At 45.9% G+C, this 19,271-nt stretch overlaps 2 protein-coding genes across 2 annotated transcripts; both read left to right on the top strand.

Moving 5' to 3' along the window:
- The first annotated feature begins 518 nt into the window (after positions 1 to 518).
- LOC149333979 ((3R)-3-hydroxyacyl-CoA dehydrogenase-like) lies at positions 519 to 8,855 on the top strand. The gene is made up of 3 exons (XM_089556147.1): positions 519 to 669; positions 6,788 to 6,981; positions 8,026 to 8,855. Exons 1-3 carry the CDS (start codon positions 519 to 521, stop codon positions 8,437 to 8,439), a joined length of 759 nt encoding a protein of 252 aa, XP_089412273.1. The 3' UTR covers positions 8,440 to 8,855.
- Positions 8,856 to 13,938: 5,083 nt separating this feature from the next.
- On the top strand, positions 13,939 to 18,949 carry LOC149333978 ((3R)-3-hydroxyacyl-CoA dehydrogenase-like). Its single transcript, XM_089556148.1, has 3 exons — positions 13,939 to 14,089; positions 16,419 to 16,612; positions 18,466 to 18,949. The coding sequence occupies exons 1-3, from the start codon at positions 13,939 to 13,941 to the stop codon at positions 18,880 to 18,882; spliced, it is 762 nt and encodes a 253-aa protein (XP_089412274.1). The 3' UTR covers positions 18,883 to 18,949.
- The last annotated feature ends 322 nt before the right edge of the window (positions 18,950 to 19,271 follow it).

Here is a 19,271-nt window from a genome sequence, read left to right as displayed (position 1 = left end):
ACTATAGCAAAGTTTCTCAATTCAGCATTGTATGTTAGCTGTGGAAGCCGCTCAGCTCTCAATGTAGTTCGCTTTTAATATATCTTCCACGGAATAATCCTAATTATCAGCTTTTTCCACGCTCCCTTTTCACATTGAAACGATGTCATACCAAAAAAAACAATCCCTGTACATTGTTCAACCGGATGTAAGTAAGACATATGACCAGAGATGCGATGCATGTATGGCGCCAGAGCATGCTTCGTGTCCTGGATGCACTTGAAGGGCCACCTGTCTCACCGATTGCCACCGGAAACGAGCTTTTGCCCAACTTAGGGACGGTGCCCCGAAGCCATGATGGCGAGATGCTAATTTATGGCAGGGCCGGCGCTAAAGCAGGTGCAGCTGTACTGAGAGCGTTGTGGCATGTTGACTACTTGCCTGCGGGTGATGCCTTACTGAACGCGGTCCAAGAACGCAACGGCACTCGAGTCGGGCTCTATATACGACATACCTTGTGCAAGGTGCACCGGTACACAATGTCTTTGAGTGGACGGTTGGGCCTTGTGACGGGCGGCTCTGGCGGCATCGGTCAGGCCATATGCCACGCCCTTGCTACCCAGGGTGCCACAGTCGTCGTCTCGGGTCGGCGCGTTGAAGCAGCCAAGAAAGTGGCTCAGTCTCTACCAGGTGAGTGTTCTAATATTCCCCGTATACAGATTATCTTTTTTCACAAGCCCTAAAGGCTCCGAATTGATGGCTTTCATTAATTCTTTGCAGCCCAGAGTACTCTATCATGTATTCCTTCGTATTTGGCGGCTTTCATTTCCTCTTGTCAATGTTTAAGTGATGAAAGTTGAAGGAGGGGGCGTAGACCAAAAAGTGCGCCAAAACGGAGCGGCATGAAAATTGCACTTACAGTTGCAGAAACGAGACATTATGTCAGACTTTCTTCCTTTATCTTGCTGTGCCCTTACAAACTGTATTAGACAGTCTTTAGACTATCTACAGAATCCTTTATATAATGTCTACAAACTCTGTGCAGGCAAATCTAAGAGGAAAGGCTACAGGCAATACAAATGCTATAGACAGTCCACAGGCAATCTATAGATTTATGGCCACAGACTTTTAGTAGACTTTTCTTTACAAACAGTGCATAGACTATGCACCCACAAAAAGAAATATCTATGGGAAGGCAATAAACTCTATAAGATGTCTATACACTGCCGATAGACCATTTTTATAAGAGAGAGACGATGTGTTTATGCAGGCGCCTGCCGCCAGCGTTGCTTCCGCACATCTGGTACATGCTGTGCTGCCAGTGCGCGGTGCAATGTCTACAGTGGGCGCCAAGTAATTGAGAAAATAAAACAGGGGCCTGCTAACACTTTTTTCGTGTGCCGAAGCTCTTCCTACGTTCCCTTTATGTAATGCCGGGCAGACTTTCATATTTCCACATTACGGTGGTCTAAAGTGCTTCACGCCCGTGCTTTACGAGATGGGTCGGAATCCTAATGTCACTGTTTGAGTCTCCCTTTCCAATGCGTAAGATAAATTTCATCAGACCAGTCACGGTGGCACACCTACTCTAGTGTCGGCGTACTGATCCCAAGACCGCGGGCTCAAACCCCAGTCATGGCGGCCTCATTTAGAAGTAGGCTCATTTCTGCAGTATGATATTAGCGCATGGTCGAGAAGCCCACGTGGTCCAAATTAATCCTGAGCCGCCCACATCAACGTCCCTCAAAGCCCATGTTTCGTCTTGGAATACTAAACTCCCATACGCCGTTGAAAACCTCATTGTAATCCTATTACAAAATGGCTCACAGAGCGCAGCAGGCGCAGCCAGTTAAAGTAAGCTCGTTTTACTCCTGCCTTCCGCAGCCAGACAGGCGGCATAGTTTTGCAACTGAAGCTCAAAGAGAGGTGATCTAACTTTGGCCTCAGAAGCTGCCAAGGAAGCTGCCAGTTTGCCAGCTATCGAGAGTCACATGAACTGTCTGGTTTAGTTTTAGAGCGAAGCTTTTAGGCGCCCGTTTCTGCGTTTCGTGGCGTCGCCGTTGCCGTTGTAACCAGCAGTGGACACCTTAGTCACACTTTAAGCTGCGAAACCAATGAAGCGGGAGCTTTGAAAGCAAAGGAAAGGCGCAAAACTGCCGTCTTGGAACAGTGGACACCTCAATCGTGCTTGGGCAGTGGACGCATTGTGCCATTTTAAGGAAAGGAAGTGCGCGTAACTGGCTCCCTGGGTCAGTGGACGCCTTATTCGCGCTTATAGGTGCCTGGCTGATGAGAGAGAGATGTGGGCTGCCTCCGTTAGGCTGGCAACGGTGAGCGAACTTTCACGATCAACCATTAATTGCCACTCGCCAGGGTGGCAGGGTGGGTGGGGACTTTAATGTACATATGAAGACAAACACGAATTTTTTTACTATTATGCGGGAGAACACCCCGTTCCTCTCGCTCGTAACGCCTCCCACGGCTGTGACAACCTCGCGAAATACTTGCACTCACTTCGTCTTTGACAACAAGGCATTGGTGCAGCAATTCGAGCATATATTCATTTATTGCTTATACCACAAAACGCCTTTCATGACAGTCAAGAAATGTTAGTGGAGTGCTTCTTGAAGAAGGAAAATGTGTGAAAAATAACGTCTGTAATTGTACATACATGTCTTGCGCGAATTTTTTCCCTCAATCTATCGAGAAGCTGAAACAGCTGATGAGCTGCGCTCAAATTTCGTATTCAAAATCGTGGGCAATTTTATCGTTCTCCAAAGCAAATTTATTAGAAGAATTTAATTAACGTGCTCGTTTTTAACGGACTCGAGTAGACGCCAGCTAGGATATTTGTTTGAAGGGCGCCTGTTGATTGAAGAATCGAACGAAGGAACCTGACAAAGGTAACAGGGCAAGTACAGTCACAAAGTAATGCTTCGATTCTTCTTTATTTATTTGACTTATTACTCTCACTGAGGATGATTGTTACAGAGGAGAGTGAGCTAAAAACGAAGTATGGATGCCTATTCGGCTAATAATAAATATCTTGAGATATTTGGGATGCAAAGCGCAGGACGAACCCAGAGATCAACATATTGTTTGAGGAGGGAAAAAGTAAAGGGAAGAGATGGGCAGGAACAGTCTTGCAGTACTTGTGACGTAAAAACCTTCATTTTACGTTATTTCTTTGCTTTATAGATTAGTGGTGCATTGATAAGAAGTACAAATCTTACGACACCTTACCTAAGCTTCACATGAATCTGAAAAACAAGTTACCACAAACTCCAAAAGAAAAAAACATCCCCCTTGTCCGCTTTCATAAGTGGGCACTTAATCTTGAAGCCCAAGAAAGCGGCCCAAAGTACGCGTCAAGCCACCTGAAAACTGCGAAAAGATGATGAACTTCAAACGGACTGTCAATGGCCTCGCGTACATACGACCTTCTTTGTGCTACAAAAAAGTGGTCCGGAGTCTTTACTGTGGACACGTAGTTTCTTCCTTAGCAACATGTGCTGATTTACCTCCGGTCGACGTCAGCTATTTCTCCCGTGACGAGTCCCTTCCGCATAATACAGACCTTTTAGGTTGGGTGGCTTTGAGTGTATCTGGGGCGTTATCGAACGTCACACGCTCGTAAAGGATCGTTGTCTTTATTGGCGTCGAGGGTTCCAGCAACCTTAAAGACATCTTCCAGAGAAACCCGACGTTACTATTCTACAGTGGAGTTCGATTTGTAATGGCATTGCCCATTTCTGAAGTGGCCTGGTCATTGTGCAAGTGACAAATATCAATGCAGAATACACACACTTTAACAAAGACATGACCATTCATTTCTGAGATGAAATTTCTCAGGAGGAAAGTGCGTTATTTCTGTGAGAACCATCATAAATACTCGAATTCTCACAGCTGAAAGCGGCACCAACCTTGGAATCAACTTTGCGCTTCTAAAGAATACGACGAACAGTCCTCTTTTCCGACGCTAAAGCGTCTGCGGCCGCCGCGCTGGCTCAGTGGTCATGGCGCTTGGCTGCTGACCCGAAAAATGCGGCTTTCAACCCGGCCGCGGCGGTGGAATTTCGATGGAGGCGAAATTCTAGAGGTCCATGTACTGTGCAATGTCAGTGCGTGTTAAAGAACCCAAGGTGCTCGAAATTTCTGGAGCCCTTCACTACGGTGTCCGTCATAGCCTGAGATGCCTCAGGACGTTAAAGGCCATAAACCGATATCCAAACTAAAGCGAAGCCCCGTCGTCCTGTTTAAAGAAAAAATAAAGGGTCATTGCCGAGCACCGAATTACAATACAGCGATATGCCTGCACTCTTTATCAAAGCCCGTTCCGCGCGCCGCCTCAATAACAGGAAACGATTCGGAGCCAAGTCGAAGATATGCTGCAGGGCGACGGCATCTAGCCGTCTAAGAGGAAATTGCCATCCTCACGAGTCTTGGTGAACAGAACAAAATCATGCAGAGCGCCTCTGCCTCTGATATCGTCCAGCAAACAGGATCATGATGTTTACCTCCTCCCACTCATTGACGCGAGACTGTGTCATGCGAACTACTTGCCGTCGATGGACCTCAACACCGGCTCCTGGCAGATCGAAGACAACTAAAGAGATTTACTGAACACTGCTTTTATTAGACCGGACGGCTTATGCGAGTTGAAGGCAATTTTTTTTTTTTTTGCAATAAAGGTTGCTCTAAACACGGTGCTGTAAGGCCTTACACAGTGAACGTATCCTCTTTCTCTTGACGGCCCATGGCGTCCGCTGAAGACATCGAAGATCCCCCATGATGCCTTGCAGCAGTGAACGCGGCATTTAAGTGTTCAAGACTTACCCTGAAGACCGAGAAGGTGCCCTTCGCCTCCGCGGCGCTGTTGGTTCTTGGCTGCATCGTTAGAAAGCCGGCAGCTCATCCAGACATGCAGAAAATAGCCGCGACCAGCCTATTTCGCCCTATAGACAAAGTAGGAAATAGCTGCAGCTTCAGACAGGTAGTACAATTCTTTGGGCACATAAATAAAGGCTTAAAATTTGATGTGAATTATACTATTGGTGAGGCAGTTTGGGCTTCGTCGGCGTGGTCGCTCAAAAGTAGAACGGTCAAGAGTGAATCATTATATTTGGAATCCGCTTCCTATGAAAGACAATCTATGTATTCGATGGTCGAGAAGGCGTGCTTTGCGAACCTCTGTGCTACACGAAATTTCGCCCTTACTATTTTCAAAACAATTCAAGGCTGTCAGCTGGACATTTGAATGCCATAGCATCACCAACAAATACTTTTTAGCTGATTAGAAGAAATTCACTTGGCACTTTTCGGACGTCTACAACTGGTAACAAGTGATATTGTAGTGATCGATTACCTGACACGTTAAGCGAAAACGAAATCTCTATTGAAACGTACTGCCGAATGAAATCACTTCATTCTTTGCTGAACAGGTCCTTCTGCACCGTGAAGCCTCGACAATTTTTGTTAGAGACAATGAAACCACGTTTACGGCAGACACTACGCAAACCATTCTGCAGCACAATCACACCGGAGACCGCACAACCACTTCGCATCGTCGACGAGCACTGGCTATGCAGAGCGCCCGAACAAGACTATCGCGGGCCACTTTCCATATACGAACGGAAGACCCGGGATTCCATGCTGCTTTACGTGGTGTTCGCGTTCTAATCTTCTGTTCAGATGACGACTTGGCATACCTGGAACTCCACTGCAGAGAAGCCACGTGCACACGACGACACTATCCGTGAAAGTCATGAAGAAACTCAAACTAGAAGTCTCAGTATACCTGCGCAGCTTAGAAAATGCGCTAGGACTTGCCGGATTGCAAATGCGATCCGCAGCGTGTCGACTCCCGACGTCACAACCTGCTTAAACCCACCGCTTAATGGCAGCCAGTAGAGAGAGCGTGGTTGTGGGCGCCAGTGCGCCATCGGCGGCTCAGTGAAAAACTATTGCTTTGTACTGGACATTGCAAGACACTCGGACGACTATGTGACTTGAAATATAATGTTTTTCCCGTTGAAGACATAGTATCCCTGCGCCGCAATGATATCGTGCGGCCGGGGCATCATCTTGCTCACTTATGTTTCTATTACGAGGGTTTATTTCACTCCCTATCTTTTAGTATAAGCACAAAGCTTTATCTTGTTGAGGAGAGGAAAACAGCGTGAATATTTGATATTTGCATGATTATGGTTTTTGCTCGAAGCCGCCAGCTCGCGGAATTAGCACTTTGTGACCAGGCCGGCGGTCAGATTACTTTAGAATGAGTGTAGCCAGGTGCAGCTCTTCCTATTATGTTTGAGTTTGTTGCTGGGGCTTTAAATTGAACGGTACTAACAGTGGCAGTAATTCCACTCCTGGACACTACGGAGGGCTATCGCTGCTACCACTATCACCAAGTTTGATTTCTTGTGGCGGCAAGTCAGCCCAATAAATAATTTTAAAGTTTCTACGCGAATGTTCCTGTGTGTCTGAGAGGCTACCTTGGGTCACTAGCAATTTAAGGTATCACACTGCCGCACTGAAGCGCTAAGTAAGTTCGCAAACACGATCTCATGGCTCACCAAATCGTTTGATGTCGGGTGCAGCATAGCATATTTTTTATTGGGACATCTTGTGATGAAGTAACAGCGGATGCGTGTGACTATGATATGGTCCTTCTCGTCTGAGCTTGGATAAGTGTTTTTCGTTTATCTTTGACGCATTACCATACGATCTAAATCACATATAATCCCGGAGATTTTGACACAAATTGTGTGTTGTCTAACAGAGGCTGTCGGTTGTATCTCTGCAGGCGACGGGAAACACTGTGCGATGCATGTTGACGTCGGTGACCCGTCATCCGTGGAAGAACTCTTCCGTAACATCCGTACCGCGTTCACGCAGCCTCTAAGTATCGTCGTCAACAGCGCTGGAACATGTGATCTATCGCCCATCGTTCACTGCACTGACGAACAGTTCGATGAAATAATCAAGGTTAATCTGAAGGTAAGTTGGACATATAGAGGTATTCCTTCAGTTTCCTTTTAAATCTTCCTTTCATGCAGCATTTTGAACACTTGTCTAATAGAGCACGAAATACTTAAAAGCTGGTGTCCTACGTTTCGGGTGGAATTCGAAAAGAAAAACTGCGGATATATGATACCGATCTCCTGCGTTCCGGCCTCCTTTCTGTTCAAGAATGTTGACAGGGCTTGCAAACTCCAGTTGCCCCTTAGCCAACTCGAAAGGGCGAGGCTAGGATTCTTTTGGCAGAAAATATTATGAGTTGTAAAACTAGCTCAGAGATTGAAGACATTCATACAGCGGATATTGGCATGCTCACCACCTTTCTTCCCGGGAGCTGGAAGAACACATTTGGTATTCCGGGGCGGAATATGCAGCAGGAGCCATGAACAACTTACGAAGCAGAAGTTTGAAACATCGTGGAGTATTTGATACTTCTGATGCTGTTATGAATGAGAAATGGAGCACAGGCGTCGTATGCTCTAAAGGTTATTTAGCTTGTGGCTGAATCTTAAATTCGAGATATCTTGGGAGGATGTCGCTAAAGTCCGGTCTCATCACTGCTGTGTAAGCTACCCAGGTGCATAATGCAATGTATTCTCCTGGCTGTAGTGAACATATTAGTGGCAAAGGTTTCCTGTCTGTACATCGCTTTTCGGGGAGTGCTCAAATGACCATATCCCATCAACCCGCGTAGGGTAGCGATGTGAGAATGGCTCCGCAAGAAATGAGGCTTGTTCAGAAGTATCGAAAGGGATAAACTACCACCTCTTGCTTTGAGGCTGTCTCCTTCACTGAGGAGGATATAGCGTTTGTATCTGTGGGATAGACACTACAGTAAAGCTGTAAGAGAAGGCACGGAAGCAACGGAACAGGGATAATGCACGCAAATAGTGCTCGCTTCAGGTCTGAGGCAATGTTCTGCTCAACGTTTGCTTTCCGGGATAGCCACCAAATTCCAGCCATACTTACATGCATATTGTATGAAATTTCTGTTAAGTATTTCTTTGCTCCATTCTTTTTCAGGGCGCCTTTTTGGTGACTCGTGAAGCCAGCCGGGAAATGCTCCGCTGCGGAGAAAAGCTACCCGATGGGGGCGGTGCTATCGTACACGTAACCAGCGTGTCGCTCAAGATGAGCTCTGTGGACCATGGCGCATACGCAGCTTCGAAGGCCGGCGTTGAGGCGCTGACAAAAGCGGCGGCGAAAGAATTGGCTGCTCACGGCATCAGATGTAATGCCGTGCTACCGGGATGGGTAGACACTGCAATGACAGCTGCTTTCGAAGATCGCAGGGCCACTGTTATATCCAGAACTCCGCTTAAGAGGGCCGCTCAGCCAGAAGAAATCGCTGAGGCCGTCATGTTTCTGTGCTCTCCTAGATCTAGCTCTTACATCACCGGCGCATCGCTGATAGTGAGCGGAGGCATTTACATGTGACTTTTCATCCTTATGAATGATTGTACTGCGCTTCTGATGTCGCCGTCATAAACCCCGTTCCATTATGTATCTTTACAGCAGCACCAGTCATTGCACTGAATACACCCTTAGTATATGCTCGAAATACAGACATTAATTGTTTTAAACAATTTGTATTTACTTACTATTCAACTTTGTTCTAACAATCTTAGTGAGAGAGAGAGAGGGAGAAGATAAAGACTGTAAGGACTGTGTAGAACCTGACCTGATGTCTGGGATATTGCTGCCTCTGCCTCTGCCCTCACTTTTATGTTATTGCGGCTCTACCCAACAATACCGGAAAAAGCACTTTTCAGCGAAAAACCTTTTACGAACGCAATTTCTTCGTGTAATGTAAGGTTTAACTATAAACATTAATGTATTCGCAGATCACCCGACGGCAGTCTTCTATGATCATGATGATGATTATTTTTGCTAACGTCAGAAGCGCTCCCCGGTGGTTTTCTTGGGCTGTCTTAACTGTAAGTTCGACAAGATCGATGGAAACACTTTAAAATAAATAGTTTGCTACATATCAAAAGAACGTACCATTACCTTCAGTATTTCTGTAAGAGTGTCTAATAATTTCCCAATTATTAAATATTTTTTCGTGAATGTTGGACATGTTAGCCGCAATATTATCTTTCTTCGTTGCAACCTATCCTCGATGTACTTGCCACAAACTGCTGTCTCGTCGTTGGTGCCAACAAATACTACAAATATAAGAAGCATCTCAGCCTCCTATCATTTCGGTGCTTCCGCTACCATTAACGCCGGAAATCCGCCAAATGAGCTCAGTATTTGTGAACATGCCTGGGTCGTACACGGCTAAGTGTATTTTCTAAATTTTGCATGTTCTATTTGTCCCCAAATGCCGAAGGAACAGAACAGGGGTCGATGAAGCGGCCATCTATCTGCCCCATGTTTGTGGTAATAAGGAACACCGTCACTGCGATTAAACCACAGACACTGCCGTGTGCATAAAGTTATGATGCCATGAAAGGAACCGAAAAAGAAGGCAGTTGTGAAATGCAGTGATTAAACGTCACTTTGCCGTAGTTTATTCCTTATTTCATTGAAGTTTCGCGCATTTTTTTTTGTTGGTGGTGAGTCTGCTACCCACTCCTCGGCAGTCTCTCTAAAGTGATCGCAATCGTGCCAACAATAAAACGCTTTTACCCAACTTGCAGCAGCGCTTACTGCTTAGTTTAGTAATAATACCCATAGCGTCAAGAAGACAGCAGAGCGGCGAGGCAAAAATAACGAAGCGCAAGCTATGGAAAGTACTAAAAAACAACTCAGATGCGAGCAAGAGATCCGAAATGCGAACACATAAGCGAAAACATATGAACACCTTGAGAGGCTAATACAAGCGAGGTTCAGCTAACAGTTCTGACTTCCCGCGCCCTCTAAGCGAAATGAATCTGCGCTAGCATTCATCTTGCACCTGCTAGGGAAATGCTCATTTTGCGGTTCGTGCTTGAATTGCCTTCTTTTCGTTCTTCGTTTGCTGAGAGTGCATGTCTCCAACAGCATCGAGCGACACCACAAGGTACGAAATCCACATGTTATTAATGGATATGGAGGCCATTACTAACACGGACTCTGGGGAAAAATAATACTTTAGAGAAAAATAGGTGATTTATTTAGTCACTCTTCACTATCCCCTAATCGGACTGTCTAGCAGCACTAGGATATTTATGAGATCACTGCAGCGTAAATACGCTCGTTCCCTAGCTTCAACCTACGATCGCTGCAGATGCGGAAAATACATCATATAAAAAGCATCTTCCTCAGCTACTCCCTGCTAAACTGAGCTAAGCAGTACGACGCATCCTGTTTCTCTTTGCAATGCAGAAAGTTAGGCGAGTTGGTAATACGTGTTGAACTTAGCAAAGCGCAATAAAAAGACAGGGACAAGAAAAAGAAGCACGCAGGACAAACGCTTGTCCTGCGTGCTTCTTTTTCTTGTCCCTGTCTTTTTATTGCGCTTTGCTAAGTTCAACATGTTTCTCTTTGTTTCGTTTCCGGGGTGAGAACAGCGGTCGGAGCGGTAACTGTGTTCCCGGATGGTTAGCATATGGGGTTTAAGGGCCCAAAGCAAAGTATATGACAAAAACGTAGCATTGGAGGGCTCCAGTAATTTCGGCCAATTGAGGTTCTTCAGTGTGCACTGGCATCGCACTGCACACGGGCCCCTAGCAGTTCTGCTCCATCGAAATGCGACCACCGCTGATGGCATCGAACCTGCGTAGTTCGGGTCAGCCTCTGAGCACCGTAACCGCTGAGCCACCGCGGAGGCTCTCAGTACCGAGGCAGTTCGTGGATCATGCAGCGACTACGGATCAACAGTAAGAAAACTGGAAACGACAGGCTCTTGTGGGGCTAATGTGAATTATTTTATTTAAATGCTTGCCATTCGCCATAAGAAGACGCTGCCGATAAGCTTGAATAGCGCCCCTTCACACACGAATCAAGGAAATACATAACGATGGTTTCGGTTGTATAAAATAAGGTGCCTAACGATGAGAGGTCCTCTTTCAGTCATCAAATTTTATTTCTGCGGCGAGCGGATGAACACCTGTGCCCTTACACTGGATGGCTGGCCCGACTGCTCAGCGGTAGCTGCAGGAGACGTGGTTGCATACCTTGCACTAAATGGAGGCTCAACACGATTCGGTACTGGTTTGTCCTTGCAATTTAGTGTCAGTGCTATCAGTACATGGATAGTTAGTTCCAATACAGTAATACGTTAAAGAGAGAGGCAGTAGCGTACAGCAATACGACATCCCGCCAATAACGAAGGAGGAAGTAAAAAAAGCCTTTGGAGCAATGCAAAGGGGAAACGCAACTGGTGAGGATTAGGCATCAGCAGATTTCTTGAACGACAAGAGGGGCGATTGTGTTAGAAAAACTAGCCACCGTGTATACGCAATGCCTTCTGACCTCGAGTGTACCGGACGCTTGAAAAACACTAACATTATCTTAATTGTTAGGAAAGAAGAAGCAAAGGACTAGAAAACATGCACACAGAGCACCTTACTGTCCATTGCCCAGAAGGTATTTGCTAAGGTAATCGCAAAACGTAATCTGTACAACCTTAGCCCTCTGTCAGCCAAATTATCAGGCAGTCTTTCGTAAAGAATATTCGACAATAGACCAAATTCACACACGCAATTCCTTACGACCAGGAGTGTGCCGGACGCTTGGAAAAACACTAGCATTATCTTAATTGGTAGGAAAGGAGAAGTAAAGCACTAGAAAACATGAAGACTGAGAACCTTACTGTCCATTGCCCACAAGGTATTTGCTAAGGTAATCGCAAACGTAATCTGTACAACCTCAGGCATCTGTCAGCCAAATGATCAGGCAGTCTTTCGTAAAGAATATTCGACAATAGACCAAATTCACACTATCAATCAGGGGATAGATAAATGCGCCGAATATAACTGGCCCCTATATATAGCGTTCATTCATTACCAGAAAGTATTTGACTGAGTGGAAAACTCAGCAGTCCTTCAGGCATTCCAAAATCATGGTGTAGAAGTGTCTTATGTGAAAATATTGGAAGATATTTTTAGCCACAGCACAACTACTACAGTCTTTCGTGAAGTCAGGAGTAAAATTCCAATGAGGAAGGGTACGTGTCAAGCAGGTGGTCACAATCTCGCCAATCTTATTCACAGCCTGTTTACAGGCGGTGTTCCGATGTCTGGTTTGGGATGAGTTGAGGATAAGAGTTAGTGGAGATTACTTAAGTAATTTGCGATTCGCTGATTATATTCCTTTTCTAAGTCACTCAAGAGAAGAGCTGTAAAGCAAGATAAATTAGTCGGACAGGCGTAGCACAACGGTAAGTCTTAAAAGAACACGCGAAACACCATAGGGATGTTCAACAGTCTCGTAAGGGAACAGCAGTTCACAATTGGTATCGAGGTTCTGTAAGTGGTAAGGGAATATGTCTACTTAGGGCAGGTGGTGCCCGCTGATCCGGATCATGAGAGCGAACTAACTAGCATAAAAATGGGCTAGTGAGCTAATGGCAGGTTCTCTCGGATCATGAATGGCAGTTTACTAATACTCCTGAAGGGAAAATCCTACAAAAGCTATATATCACCGGTACTCACCTATGGGGCAGAAACGTGGAGGTAATGACAAGGGTTCGCCGTTAGTTAAGGACAAAGCAGCGAGTTATGGAGAGAAAAATGATAGATCGAACGTTAAGAGACAGGAAGCGGGCAGAGTGGGTGAGAGAACAAACGCTAGTTAATGACATCCTAGTTGAAATCATGTCGAAGAAATGGGCTTGAGCAGAGCGTGTAATACGAATGCAATTTAACTGCTCACCCCTAATGGTAACGGAGCGGATGGCAAGGGCATGCGTGGACGGGGGAGAGAAAAAGTTAAGTGGGTGGATGAGATTAAGAAGTTTGGGGGATACGGTGGCTGCAGCTCGCAAAAGAGAGTATTAATTTCAGAGACAGGAGAGAGGCCTTTGGCCTGCAGTCGGCGTAGTCAGGATGCTGATGTTGATGATGAATACCATTCGTCTGATCAGCAAGCTGCTTCGGTGACTCAGTAGTTCTGATGCTCGGCTGCTGACCCTGAAGACGCGGTTTCGATACCAGCCATGAGGGTCGCATTTATAGTCCAGATATCAGTGCACAAGAACCCCAGGTGGTCGAAACCATCGGGAGGCCTACACTGCATCCCTCATAGCCTGAGTCGCGCGGACCGTTAATCCCCACAAAACCATAAAATCAATCACATGGGAAGCACAGCGCTGTCGTCTGTTCCACCAATAATCAACGAAATGAAAATGTTGACGTGTGATGTCCACGAAAATCAAAGCGGCGTAGTGAAGGATGTGTTGATTGCGCTAACGTTCAACCGAGTCCGAGTGCTGAGATAAATATGTCACCACGCTAAACCGATAAGACTTCGAGGGCAGCAACATTTCTGAGTTCATATCGTACTAGTTTTGGAAGCCGGACAGCTCGCTAGCAGGTCGCTGGTAATGAGCCTCCCACAGAATTCTCCGTATTTTTGCGCGTTCTTTGCAAGAATAAAACCAGAGATAAGCTGTTCTTTGGAAGAATAAAACCAGAGATAGACTGTTCTTTGGAAGAATACAGCCAGATATAGGATGTAGTCACCTGAGCGATAAAAAGGACAATGTTGTGACTGCGCACTTTGTGAAAACAAGCCAGCGCGTTGCGTAGCTGGCTTGTTTTCAACGGTTCGCACCGGAAACCAGGTGTCGTACGACCTCGGTTCAGCGACCCCAGACCGTACTTTGTGGAGATGCGGCATTTTGGGCTTCGGCAAGCGTTGCAGCTGGTGCAGCTGTAACGAGAGGGTTAGGATTTGCGGGCTATTTAACTGCGGGCAAGCCCTCACTGATTACATTCAAAGAGTAGACAGGCGCTGGAGTCAACTTTTGCGTACAACGTACCTCGAGTAAGTAGGCACTGGTAGGCAATGTCTTTGAGTGAACGTTTAGCCCTAGTGACGGGCGGCTCCAGCGGCATCGGTGAGGCCGTGTGTCGAGCCCTTGCCGCCCAGGGTGCCACTGTGGTCGTCGCGGGTCGGCGTCTTGAAGCAGCCGAGAAAGTGGCGCAGTGTCTGCCAGGTCAGTATTATCGATGAATTCTAAGGGCTTGCGAAAGGGATAGTTTCGGCACCGAATCGAATGCGAATAGTGTAGTTAAAAAGCGAATCGTATACGAATTGAATACTCAAAAGAGTGAGTATAATACAAACTTAATGTAGAGAGAATTACTCGCTACTCGTGCGCATATTTGTACAAAAGGAATTTACATGTACTGTTGTCCCGCTTAGCGAGACATGACAGGAGTGGGTTTATATAGAAGGAAACCGGTAGCAGCAACATTCATTTGAAGCAGGAAATCTTTAGCGGCGACGCCATAATTATTCATAGAATTGCAGCTACAGCTCTCGAAAAACGCCACACTGGTGTCCGCAAGCAGACACGCAACTAGTAGTCGGTATTTCAGCTGTGGGGCCTTCTATTATGCAGTCTAAATTTGCCCTTTTCTGCTCACGACGACAGCGTGCAAACTAACGTGAATTCCCAATCGATGAGAAAAACAAGTAAGAGCCATGGCCTACGGGATGGGGCATACCGACGGGGATTGCTCAACATAGCGAACCCGGTCTCGTGGCGTAATCTTGAAGGCCATATGCATGTATATGGGCATTATCAATCATCATCATCATCAGCCTGTCTACGCCCACTGCAGGGCAAAGGGCTCCCCCATGCCTCCCCAATTAACCCTGTCCTCCAATTATCCTCCAATTAACCCTCCTCCCACTACACGTGAGAGTGGATTTGTTTAAAACGCGGTGACTTATCGAGGCTTAGGAAACACGTGAAGCTTTTACATAACATCTCTCACAAAAGCAGCATAAAATCAAGCGATAAATGATATAAAGTGCATATACTGTTAAAAATGTGTTGTACCATGGCTAAAAAGAAGGGCGAAATCCTTCAGTTAAAAGACAGTTTGAATAAATAAACACGACCGCTTTCTCATGCAACCTAGCGAACACCGCCCAAATTCATGTTTCAGGACCACACTTTAATATGGTGTGCCTTCAAAATCTCTCTTTCTAACTTTTACTTCCTGCGATCCAAAACCTCTGTTTATGGAGGAGAGGGACATATTCCTTACATTGCTTACACCGCGCTGGTAGACGAGAGCCTCACCAGTTCTTGAGGGACAAGGCATGATCTCCAAGCCTGTTATTTAGACAGCGCTCCGTTTGGCCAATGTCCTTCTTTGTCTGAATGGAAGGACAAAAGTAAATGTTCAGTTTAGAGATAAAGCTTGTGCTGCGCTCATTTCTGTCTCTTTTTTTGTCTGCGCAAACATTTTGCTAAAAATATATCACCAACCAGCCCACCACTACATACTCTGCGTGAATGCCGCCATAGGTAGATCGAGGCGGCATCCTGTGCGGCCTAGTTGGACGTTTCTTATGCTGTCATCGAAAAAAAACTACGGCGTGGCCTATCCGAGTTCCACGCCAATTACTTGAAAACTAGACGATGAATTCGATTCGTTTCGAAGAATTTCAGATACTGACTATTTGATTCGTTCATGGAAGGGAATACAAGAATATCGAATTTGATATTCAAACTTTTGATATTCGCTTACCTCTAATTAATTTTTGTTGCTTCTCAGTGCACATAGCCGCAAGTGTTTCTTCGTCATTCACGGCTTCCAGTTAGTTTCTTCCGATGTTGTTTACGCGATCAAAGTTGTGGCGAGAGGCGTAGAAGCGAGCGAGGGATAATTGATCGATCGCGGATGGCCTTGACAATCCTCCTCACTAGTACTTGCGAACGAGGATATGCGGCTATTTCTTTCTTGATACTGTTTTTGACGACGTGCTCTCCGCGCGTAAGGTACAAGCAGTGCAGCCAGAGCGCCACAGAAATGCGCGCAGTGGGTGCCAAGGAATCGCAAAAAGAAAGCTAAATAAACAAACGCACCCTAAAACCTTTTCCTTATAGGGCCAGCGTTTTTTTAAAGCTCTTCCGTAGTTTTGGGTGTTTACGGGCCTGCTTGACTACCTTCCGTGCTCCCTACGATAACCGGTATTTGACAATATCGCTTGCACAAAATAACTCTGAATTTACCAAATTCAGCTGGCGTATAGGCGTTTTAGGAACATTAAATCATTCAGGGAGCGCTGTGTCACGCGATGTATACCATTCATTTTTTTTCCCCGTTTGTCGAAGTCATCAGATGTGAAGTCATCTGATGCAGTAATTGCCGATTCGGAAGTATTAGATAGGTTCTTATTCTTCCTAGGCTAGAAATTTTTTTTCGTATATGTTAGGTGCATTAGCAAGCAATCGTAGTCGCATACAGACCTGGAACTTTCGACACTGTGTCGTATCTAACATGACGCTCTGTGTTGAATCCCTGCAGGTGACACGAAACACTGTGCGATGCATGTTGACGTCGGTGACACGTCAACTGTGGAAGAACTCTTCCGCAACATCCGCACAACGTTCCCGCAGCCTCTCAGCATCGTCGTCAACTCAGCCGGAATATGCGAACTCTCCCCTATCGCTGACTGTACCGACGAGCTGTTCGATGAAGTGATCAGGGTTAATTTAAAGGTTAGTTTGGAGGCGCTCCTTAATTTGCTTTTAAATATCGCGTTCAGATGTTATTCATGACATCTCGTGTCATGTAGGACGAAACTGCCTCTGCGGTGCTGTTCGAAGAACCGAAAATACTCCAAAATACTGTCGACCTCCTGCTTTATACCTTCTTTTATAGACAACCTCCTGGATACGGCGCGGAGAATTCAATTACATTTTAGACAGCAGGAAGAGCGAAGAAACCACTTTGACCTGCAAAATAAACTCTGACGAGGCATTCCAATAGCACAATCATATAAGTACCCATCGACCTTTTCCCTAGAATCAAGCCTCTGAAATTTAGGATATAAGTATATATGAGCTTACGCCCTGACAGGAGTTGGAGACGTCTTGAAGCCTCTGCTGCACAGGCTGATCCTCTAAGGAATGTCAGATGGAGCTCAGATGAGGCCGAGTGCAAATAAAAAATAGCAACTAGCTGACACTGGCGTTCAGATATGTTTGATAAGATATAGTTAAAATTTAACCCCTGCACCGTCACAGTTTTCTTGGTGCACAGAGACGGTAGCTCCGTGTGTGCTTCTGGCTTTAGTCAATAGTATAGCTGCATATGTTTTGAGCCGAAAGCCTTCTATGTCTCATCATCCACGGTACACTGTGTCGTCTGGCTTCCAGCATAACTGACATCAAAGCCCCCAATTGAGACATCAAAAAAGAAACTTAAATGTTCGTTCGAGGGTGCGGGGAATTCAAAAGAGGACCTTCAGACTACGAAGCCAGCAGGCAAACCATAGGCCACAAAAATCGCGTTCCTTTTTCGCGCAACAAAGTTGAACCAATTGTGTGCTTTGCCTTACGACAACATGCTAATGGTAGGTGTGTCTTTAGAACGGAAGGAAAAACAATACGAATTCACAAATTATGGCTTTCGCTTTCAAAGCACTGGTAGTCTTTAGTTTCGTCCGTAACTTTTTTTCTTCACCGCTTTTGGAGAAATCTCCATCTGGCCATATTCTACGCCTACTTTTCCATTCAGCGGCGACAGAATGACTTCCCCGAGAAATGTGGCTTGAAATAAAGCAGCGAAAGGGAGAAACTTCCGGCTGTTACCAGGACACTGTTTCCTCGAATGGGGAGGACACAGTGTTTGCATCTTTACAATGTAAAATCCTTGACAAAAGTATACAGCCCAAGGAGTCAGCGTCCGAGCCGTGCAACGCGACTCCTCTTGCATACTCAGGGACCCTGATTTCACGAATGCAGATGGAACTCAAGTCCTGAACCCTCATAAGTTAATACTGTAAAATATGCTGATGAGCCCCGTTACACTGCTTGGAAGCAAACTCCTTGGGCTGTATATTTTTGGCAAAGACTGTACATGTTAAGCTCACCGTAACAGAAGACATGAATGCAGCAAAACATGGAGGAGAAAAGTGCACATAAATAGTGCTCGCTCTATACCCCGAGGCAGCGTCCGTTCGATGATTTTCCAGACATCGGTGCTATCGCATTCATACGTATCATCAATGAAACGGAGAGTTGAACTAGTTGGTACATACTCCTTGGAAGAAAACAGTGCTGAGACGACGGGCAAACAAGCCCTGTTGTCTTCTTTTGTATTTGTCCCTCGTCTCAGGACAAAGACAAAAGAAGGCAACAGGACTTGTTTGTCCCTCGTCATGTGTACTGTGCGATGTCAGTGCACGTTAAAGAACCCCAGGTGGTCGAAATTTCCGGAGCCCTTCACTACGGCGTCTCTCATAGCCTCACTCGCTTTGGGACGTTGAACCCCCATAAATATAAACACAAACCTCCGTAATGTGTAAAATTTCTATTTATCGTTATTTCTTCGCTCCCTTCTTTTTCAGGGTACCTTCGCGGTAACTCGCGCAGCCATCCGGGAAATGCTCCGTTCCGGCAAAAAGCTACCCGAGGGGGGCGGTGCCATCGTGAACATATCAGGCACGTCCGCCAAGGTCTACGACGCTGAATTTGGCGCTTGCGCCGCTTCGAAAGCCGGTGTTGAGGCCCTGACAAAGGTAGCGGCGAAGGAACTGGCGCCTCACGGCATCCGATGCAACACTGTCATGCCTGCATGGACTGACACTCCAATGACAGCTGCTTTGGGCAAAGACCGCGTGGCCAGTGGTGTATCCGAGACGCCACTTAAGAGGGCCGCTCAGCCGCAAGAAATTGCTGAGGCCGTTCTGTTTCTGTGCTCGTCTAAATCTAGCTCTTACATCACAGGCGCATCGCTGGTTGTCAGCGGAGGCGTTTACATGTGATTTTTCATCTTTGGCGATGACTTCACTGAGGTTCATATGTAACCAGAAGTATGAGTCATTGCTCTGAATAAAGCCCCCGCTTATATTGTAAATAGAGTGATTTACTCCTACCAAAAGCCGCCCTCTCTTCTCCTACAGTTAGTTGCAAGGTGGCAGCAGTTTGCTATATTTTATCTGGAAAACGTTAAAGCGAAGTTGTAGGAGTAGCGCAAGCAACTGTTACATTTTACAGCGAGAAACAACTGATATTTTTCTATTTACATTCTTACGGCTAGAGATAATTGTCTCGCTGGTCGAAAAATGCGTTCTTTTAATTGTTAACGCAGACTTTGCACTAAACAACAAAAATTTTGGCGCATATTTGGGCCGCATTACATGACCATTCTGTG

This window comes from Amblyomma mixtum, chromosome 8, assembly GCF_055824585.1.
Source record: "Amblyomma mixtum isolate Tamu chromosome 8, ASM5582458v1, whole genome shotgun sequence".
In the NCBI taxonomy this organism is placed as follows: domain Eukaryota; kingdom Metazoa; phylum Arthropoda; class Arachnida; order Ixodida; family Ixodidae; genus Amblyomma; species Amblyomma mixtum.
Note: the sequence above shows the minus strand (reverse complement) of the source record. Positions and strands in the feature narration are given on the sequence as shown.